The 8,876-nt window shown below is 40.0% G+C and overlaps 1 protein-coding gene, 1 long non-coding RNA gene and 1 pseudogene across 2 annotated transcripts; 2 read left to right on the forward strand and 1 right to left on the reverse strand.

Moving 5' to 3' along the window:
* Positions 1–1,402: 1,402 nt before the first annotated feature.
* Positions 1,403–3,004, reverse strand: LOC147280504 (putative carboxylesterase 18 pseudogene; annotated as a pseudogene).
* A 195-nt stretch (positions 3,005–3,199) lies between these two features.
* LOC147280505 (uncharacterized) lies at positions 3,200–5,198 on the forward strand. Its single transcript, XR_015123242.1, has 2 exons — positions 3,200–4,792; positions 4,887–5,198. It is a non-coding gene; the product is annotated as an uncharacterized LOC147280505 (long non-coding RNA).
* Positions 5,199–5,827: 629 nt separating this feature from the next.
* Positions 5,828–8,043, forward strand: LOC147280506 (plant intracellular Ras-group-related LRR protein 9-like). The gene is made up of 3 exons (XM_086249715.1): positions 5,828–6,606; positions 6,683–6,849; positions 7,012–8,043. Exons 1-3 carry the CDS (start codon positions 5,845–5,847, stop codon positions 7,652–7,654), a joined length of 1,572 nt encoding a protein of 523 aa, XP_086105841.1. The 5' UTR covers positions 5,828–5,844; the 3' UTR covers positions 7,655–8,043.
* The last annotated feature ends 833 nt before the right edge of the window (positions 8,044–8,876 follow it).

The following is an 8,876-nucleotide window of genomic DNA, read 5'->3' on the forward strand; positions in this document are numbered from 1 at the left end:
TTCAACTTGATTTTTTATGTAGTTGAATTTTGATCTAGTTATGAATGTTGAAATTTGGTTTAGAAAAATGTATTTGCGAAGGTCTATCAGGATTTCCGATGGTGATGAGAGGCGGCAGTTGCAGGGGCAGCAACTGTTAATGGTGTTGGGGTTGGGAGGTGGTGGTGATGGTGTTTGGTTTGGGAGATGGTGGCGATGATGTTGGGGTTGAGTATGTTTGTTGGGTATAGTAAGTAGAATTATTTGGTGTGATATTAGTTTTAATAAGGGTAGTTTAGGAAAATATGTTGGGTTTACTAATAAGTTATAAATTGTTTTAAAATAAGGGTGTGTGTAAAGAATATGTTGGAGCTACTAATAAAAAAATTGGGTCCGGCACCAATTTTTTTTTTTTTAAGAAATGAAAAGGTTTGCTGTGAATCGGGACATAGTACCTCCAATATCAACCAATATGTTTGCCAACCACCCCCACGGTACAGCAACTTTGTTTGTTAACAACTTAACATTGTCAATTTGAAAATAATTATTAACAAATATAACGTGCAGCTTAAATCTTCCTTATCTTATGCTTCCTTTGCCATTTACATACATTTCTCTTCAATCTATTAGATAACAACATATCTTTCTTGGATTAATAATCTTTTAAAATAATGTTATTATTATGATTTTTATTGTTAATTACACACTCTTAATTAAACATATAAAATATATATCACATACAAACAATTGCATTAAAGTATTCATTATAAATAAAATAATAATTTAATGATTACTAAACAGTTTATGAGTACATTTTTGTCAACATGCATCATATACTGTCCAAATCATATAAACTTATTTCATACTCAAATTTTACTATTTTTGTTCTCTTGGAATTGGGACTTTCATAGTATATAATTTATTGAATTAATTCTATACTCTACACATAGAAATGGTGAAGAGAATGAACATTTTGAACCTCATGCATTAGGCTGTATATCTTATATGGTACAAAATAATAGTGAACATTTTCTAAGTAATAGTGTCGTCAACAGACTCAACATGCACTATATTCATCCCATATCAACTAAACTCACTATGTAATTAAATTTCTTCACTTTTCTTGTCAAAATAATGGATTATTAATTAAATAAAGGTCTCTTCAATTTTCTTATTTTTCTCCAAATTTTGACTGTTTTTCTATAATTTTTGCCAATAAGATATTTTGTTGAAATTTTCATATTTTTGGACCCTCAATATTTGCATTGATACCAATATTTAAGACTTTACTCGAAACTAATTAATTGAGAGGAGAGAGAAGAGAGAGGTTGCTGAGGTTGCAAGAGAGAGAAAAGTATGCTACATATGAGTATTTGGAGTCAATGTTCTATACACGTGTCGTATCCTTAATTGGTTAAACACAAAATTAGAACTTTTATGCTATTGGGGCGAAAACTACAAAAGCCATAACAAAAAGCCTTTATTGTACATCTTCCCAAACAAAAACAAAAAAAACAAAAAAGCTTTTTCATTGTACACTCTAATAACTAGTTTTATTTTTTCACAAAAAATAGCATAGCATATTGTTATGTCCATTGTGAATGCTCACAAGCACCAATTCTTAAGACATCTAAGCATTGGCCTATAATATTATGCAGAAAAACAAAGTCTAACAGAAAGCTAGCAGAATTATTTGAATTAGTGGATAACACATGTTTGAATTTAGTGTAGTGATGATGATCCTTGCTTGACCAATTGCATTTGCACGAAATCCCTCACTTGCTCAATAAACTTAGCGGACTCTTCCAACTCTGGATAACCATAGAAGGTATGAATCGCATTGGGATGCATCACCAAATAAGCTTCTTTCCCCGACTTCTTCAATCCCTCATAGTACCTCTTTTGCCAATCTTGCAACGGGTCCAATCCTCCAACAAATACAATCGTCGCTGGGAAACTCGTACTCGCTCGCTCTGAGCGCCACGTGGTGCGCTATGTTCCCGCCGGCGCTGTCTCCGGCGAGGAAGCACTGCTCCAGATTCGCGGCGCCGCCGAAGATGTCGCTCTGGCCGTCGTCGTTGAACTTCAAGACGTCGAATCCGTCGTCGTATTGGCTCGGATAGCGGTGCTCCGGCGCGAGGCGGTAGTTGACGGAGACGACGACGGCAGGGATTTCGCGAGCGAGCCTCTGGCAGAAGTCGTCGTAGGATTTCGAATTGGGGGCCATGAACGAGAACCCGCCGCCGTGGTAAAAGACGATGAAGGGAAGGCTGGCGGCGGCGGCGGAGGAGGTGGGAGTGTAGAGGCGGAACCAGAGGTTGCGAGAGGGGTCGACGGTGACGTCGGAGCTTTTGAGATATATCCTTTCACAATTGCCTGTTGCACAAGGCATTATTGATCTAATATCTAATTGCTGGGCCACCATCATTAAGCCTTAATAAATGCTTCAACTAATCAAACTCCATTTATTAAATACACCTGTTGTTTGTGTTTGACTAAAGTTTTTCATGCTTGAGTAACTAGAAATGGAAGTTGAAAAATTGAAAATACCTTCTCTACTAATTACACTAGTCCTTATATTTGTGAAGTGATAATTGGTTTGCATAGAAATGTGGTGTCAAAAAAAAGTCCTTATATAGTATTTCCTTTTTGGTTCGCATAATTGGAGTTGAGTTGGGTGCTCTGCTTCTGCTGCCCATGTGCGCACATGAAATGGTCGGTTGCCAATTCTCTTCTCTAGTTCTCTTCCTTATATTTTTATTTCCCATTCATTCCTAGCAAAGCAACCAAACCCCCAATTCCACAAACTTCCAATTCTTCTTCTTCGTCAAGTGTTAGCCATACCATGATCTTGTCTGTAACGAAAGCAGCAATGACAACATTGCTGTTGTCTTTCTTGGTGGCTTTGTGGGTTCTCCTATTCTACAGTGACCAGATCACAACCCTCTTAGTGCCTCTTCTGGGAGTGCTTATGGTATTCACATTGGTTGTGTTCGCCGCCCGTGCCACCATGATTGCTTGGATCACAGTGTTAGTGCTGCTAACCTTTTCAGGCAACCGTCGTCGGGTTTTGGTTCGACGGGGAAGGTTGATCACCACCGATATAGCAATGTACTTGTTCAGGGTTCTCATCAAAGAAAGAGGGCTCCTTGCTGTCGCTTGCGCAACAATTCTCAGTCTCATGGCCATGTTTGGCTTAACAATTTGATCAACACTGAATTTGTCATTGGTTTTTTGATTGATTTCTGCGATTGACTCCATCGTTTTGAATTTGGGGGTTAGGGTTTTTCTTTTTAGGCTCAGTCACTGTCACTGGGATGCTTATTTGATATGTCAATTCATTGCTCTATTTAGTGGATAGGAAGTAAAGTTAAAGTGTTAATTCGTTGTTAATAGTCTGTTTCACCAAGTGACTGATGAGTGATGACATGATGAGCAGTTAGCCAGAGGAATTTGGTTAGCATTTTCTTTTATAAATACATACAACTTTGTAATTAAATTCACATGGAATCAATGAAACACTCTGTTTTGAACTTCTGATTGGTATCTTTGTGTTTGTGGAGCTGTGGTGTCTGCAATGGTCATATCAAGGTATAATTTTGGAACTTCTATTGTTTGAATTTGTTTTTTCTTTTGTTGATATGAAAAATTTCTTAATCATCTGTTTGGCTGCTCAGAAAAGTTTGGCAAAAGGGAAGATGATTTGTAAAATTTGACTCAGAATTTGAGGAAGAGGCTGGAATGGGTGTAAAGATTGAAGCATTTAGTTTTGGTCTAATTATAAAAACTCCCATAACAAGTGCCAAATGTTGTACTTGACTTAAAATCTGGATAATTGTTTAAAAGTTTGTTTCAAATTTTCTGGTCTAATAGTTGAATTTTGCAGTTGCATAGTAGCTGCCACAATGCATGAACAAAAGTTTGTTACTGATATCAAATCACTCTAAAGCATGATGCAATGATTTACTCAATATCCAGAGATTGATAAAAGGCTCCAAGATAAATTAGAAAACCTCTGAATGCATATATATTTGTTGTTTCACTTTTGAATGTTTCTAATTATGTCACTTCTAGTGCTAAAGGTTAAATATGGGGTTAGCTTGAGGCATTTCAATGCTTGTATTGATAAGAATGATCAACTGGATCTTGAAATGGGTGAATTGCAGGCAAAAATGAAAAATCATTATTTTAATTTCCACCTTGATTGCTGACATTAACCTGTTGTATATCAATTAAGATGGTGATATAGCGACTCTTGTTGTTAATCATGACCTGCATGATGTGGTGAGGCAGCATCTGAAATTCTTGTAGATTGTTGTACAGATGAACAATGACAATGACAAAGCTGGTAAATCTTATGCCAAGCCATATCCATTGTCAAATTTCAACACTGGTCCTGCTGAAGTTTTGTAGTCCTTGCCAGAGCTGATCTGTGAATTACTTGTGAAGTTACCTCTTCACTTGACTTCAAAAGCTACATCCTATAGTCCAGTGTTTTCAGAGATTATTGACTGCTTTCCAATAATGGGACTGTCCTACTTGATTCCAAATTTCCAGGTTCAGGCACCCAAAGTGGGTCTTCCAAGAGTCCCTCGGTTCCATCAGCTACTTTTAGTTCAAATGCTTCAAAGAATGATGGCAAGTCAGAACTCATTTCACCTGTGCCTCCTTGTGTATTTCATTGTTTTCATCCTTTAAAAGGAATCAATCTGAAGCCATGGGGTGGTATGTTGGTATGTTCCAGACTGTTGTTTGCTGTTGCAATGGCTGTGGTTGTCATCCAATAATTGGACCTCAGGTCATGCCCATAGTGGTAAGCAACTTATTAAATCTCTGATATTTAGATGGCAATGAACATTGTCGAACTCTCATTATTGAAGCTATTTTCTGGTTTGTTTTTTCTGCAGGAAAGAAGACTAGGACCTGTGCGCCTGATATTTGCTTCTCATGCTCAAGTATGTACGGGCAATGTGACTGATTACATTAGAATTAACCACCCTATGTCTTAATGGCATCCATTGTCTTTCAAGAGTCTGTATGAGCAAGTGTACATGTAGTCTATGTAGATTTCTCATTGGTTATCTTCTGCCAAATTTTCATTAAGTTACAGCAAGTTCAATTGTCAGATGAATGCCCTACCTTGACTTTTAGTTATTTTCAACTGAAGTTCTACTTCTAGGAAGTGTTGTAATAAGACCAAAGGCATGGCCAGCTTCTCACTCTGGTACTCTGCATCTAATCTTGCATATGTTGTATTGAGTTTGATCTGTTTCGTCATCATGTGTTGAGTTGCATACTTGGCTACTTTCATTTTGAAGTAGCACACATGCGTAATGAGTATCATAGCTAAAAACAGTTTCTACATGACTCTTAAGTAGAAAGAAGAGCAATGCAAAACAAAAGAAGGTGATATGATTTTCTATTTCTGGTAAATGAAAAGAAGTGTTTATAAACCAAAAATGGAGAAAACTATGGCCAATAGGCCCAACAGAAATAGCCCACAACAAAGGACAGGAGGGTGGCCCAAGAAAAAACAAAGGGACAAGCCAACCAGCAGACCAGAGATAGAGGTTTGAAGAGAACACTGAGCAGTCTGCTGTGTGCATAATAATAACAAAAGGAATCCGGTGGTCGCACAGTGTTTTACCAGATGGCGTGAAAACAGTAATGAAGCTGACCTCGTCAAATCCATCATCCATTCCGTTATCCACGGCCCCCCCCAAATCCACACTCTCCTCTCCCCCACTCCCACACCGAAACCTTCTTCATAAACGAACCAATCACCCATTCAATCACCACTCTCTCTTTCTCTCTCTCTCTCTCTCAATTCTCAACCGTTTCGAATTTCCGATCCGACCCAACCCAATGGATCCCAACCCGACTAACTTCCCGATCCTCTCTTACGTCATGGCCCGCCTCCCCTCCCTGGGCCCCCGGCCCAGCTCAACCCCCGCCCCTGTCTCCGACCTCCACTCCATCCACATCGACGTCGATCCATCCTCTTCCTCCAGTCAATCCCAGATCGTTGACCACATGCCCCACCTATCCGACCCCAAAGTCATCGCTTCCATGACCCGCGCCATCTCCGACGTGGCCCAGACCCGCGCCGTCCTCAAAACCCTCGGCGATCGACCCGACCACGAGGCCGTCGACACCGCCAAGGCCAAGGTCGCCGCCATCGAGACCCAACTGGCCAAGCAGCTGGAGGACCTCGTGCTCTCGCCGCGCCCTTCTGACGTGGACCGCCTCCAGTGGCGGGCCCTCCTGGGCGAGAGAGAGCAAGAGTGCCGCGAGTCGGCGGAGAAGGAGAAGCAGAGTTGCAAAGCGATCCTGCAGATTGACGAGCTGCACGCCGCCTACGAGAAGCTTCTGAAGGACGCCGAGCAGAGGCTGGTCAAGATTTATGAGTCGGCCGAGGCCGGCGTGGTGGAGCAGGCTCAGGAGGTAGAAGAGGTTGAGCCGGTGAGCGCCCAAGGCCATGAGGAGGTGGTCGGGATTCTGCACGAGGCCTCCGGGACCGGGCTCGACCGGGTCAACCTCTCTAGCCGGCGCCTTCGATTCTTGCCTGAGGCCTTTGGCCAGATTCTCGGATTGCTCGTGCTTGATGTTTCCAACAACGAACTGCAGGTTTCTTGTGATTATGGTTGATTGATTTCATCATTTAAGATTCAAGATTATGAAAATTATTTTATTTTTGGCACAGGTTATTCCTGATTCAATAGGTGGATTAGAGAAGCTTGAAGAGCTAAATCTGTCCTCGAATCTTTTGGAGTCACTGCCAGACTCAATTGGGATGTTGCAAAATTTGAAACTCCTGAATGCCAATGGGAACAAGCTAAGTTCCCTTCCTGACTCCATCTGTCAATGCAGGTAAACTCACAATCTTAAAAGCTTCTATGTTTTTAATTACATCACTGACTGTAATAATAATGTAAGACTGAGTGTGAGTGATAATAATCTTCAATACATAGAATAGAATATGTTGGGATGGAATGGAATAATTAATTAGAAGTTGGTTTTGTAAAATGTTAGGTCATTGGTGGAGTTGGATGTGAGTTTCAACAGCCTCACATACCTGCCAACCAACATTGGTTATGAGTTGGTCAATCTACAGAAGCTTTCCATCCAATTAAACAAAATCCGTTCCTTTCCCTCCTCTGTCTGTGAGCTGAGGTCCTTGCGCTATGTGGATGCTCACTTCAATGAGCTCCGCGGCCTTCCCCTAGCCTTTGGCCAACTCACCAATCTCGAAAGTCTCAATCTCAGCAGTAATTTTACTGATCTCATGGAGCTCCCCGACACCTTTGGTGATTTAACCAACCTCAAGGAACTTGATCTCAGCAACAATCAGATTCATGCTCTTCCAGATACCTTTGGCCGCCTTGACAATTTGACCAAACTTAACTTGGAAGGGAATCCTCTTGTGCTTCCACCCCCCGACGTAGTTGTACAAGGTGTTGAAGCAATCAAGGTTTTTATGGCCAAGAGGTGGTTAGAGATACTGGTGGAAGAAGAGAGGAAGAGCATGCTTGAAGAGCAAGAACAACAAGAAACAGGATGGTTGACACGAAGCACTTCCATGTTGAAGAATTACGCTTCAGGTGTTGCTGAAAGTGTGTCTGGATATCTGTCTCCAAGAACTCCCAAAGACCCTCTTCTTGACCAGCAGCTATGATTTCATGGAATGGCATTTTGCTGCACATAATTGTGCCTTCTCTTCCTTTGTGTTTCTTTCTTTCTTTCTTTGTTTTTGTTTTTACTTCATTTCCTTGTATCCATTCTAGCTTGAAAGGGATGAAAACCTAACAAATTTTGTTCTTTCAGTCCAGTAGTTGGAAATTTAACGTTTGTTATATACTAAATAGGTAGAAAATCTTGTGTTATTTTTCTTCTTATAGTTGTAGTTGAACTTTCTATAGTGACACATTCATTGGATCTGAAGCATCAAATGTTGCCACCAGTTTTAATACCTTTTATGTTGCCATTATGGGGAATAAGACAATCGTTGAGTTCCTAACAAAATTTCCACTATGACAGATGCGATAATGCCATTTAATGACCAAACTGTGTTTAATTTGTTGCTTTTGATATTGTCAATTTTGTTGTTTTTGAACCACTATTGACTGCAAGCTTTACAAATATTGCTTGCTCCCAGAATAGCTAAATGACTTGTGAATTTAAGCACTCATATAATGCAAAGAAATATGATCCTGTAACATGGCATCCTTGGATTCATCAGGGTTTCTCTAAATCCCTACATGGTTTTCACATGCAATGGTAAAACATGAAATAGCTCTGTCAAGCTTCATACCAGTGAACCGCAATGGAATGGTAAGGACTTTTTCTTATGGATTTCTTTTCACCCATAACTTCACTTGTGCTCTTGAAGAAGTGATGCAGAGATACTTGAGTTTGATGCTATGGATTTCGATTGTCCCTTTGACGACGAGGAAGTTGGAAAGTAGGTTAAGACTTCGTATCACAATTTCTTCCTTTTATGTGCTCTAGTTAACCTATCAGCCATTTAGTCTTCTGCATGCTTAAAATTCTTCTCTTGAACCTACTAGTTGAGTTTAATTTCTGTTGTAAATGTTGGTCGAACTCTTTGCTTGGTTCTTGACAGTTGAATCTGAAATTGGCTCATAGGAAATTTACATTTTATAATCTGTTTGGGTCATCTCTAGGAAGAAAATCGTAGAAGGGACTTTACATGCTACCTGAAGTAGGAAATGCCTTTACAGGTGCCAGCTTTGGTTGCTATGATGCTATTCCACTGCTTGTAAAAAGAATTTACAATCACAATTCATAGTTCTTTGACTCTCGACTATTACTATTGACACACAAAGTGGAAGGAAATGAATGTTTTTTTGGACATAAAGACATTCTAGATCTACTAG

The sequence above is a fragment of the Dryas octopetala genome, chromosome 7 (assembly GCF_963921425.1).
Source record: "Dryas octopetala chromosome 7, drDryOcto1.1, whole genome shotgun sequence".
Taxonomy (NCBI): domain Eukaryota; kingdom Viridiplantae; phylum Streptophyta; class Magnoliopsida; order Rosales; family Rosaceae; genus Dryas; species Dryas octopetala.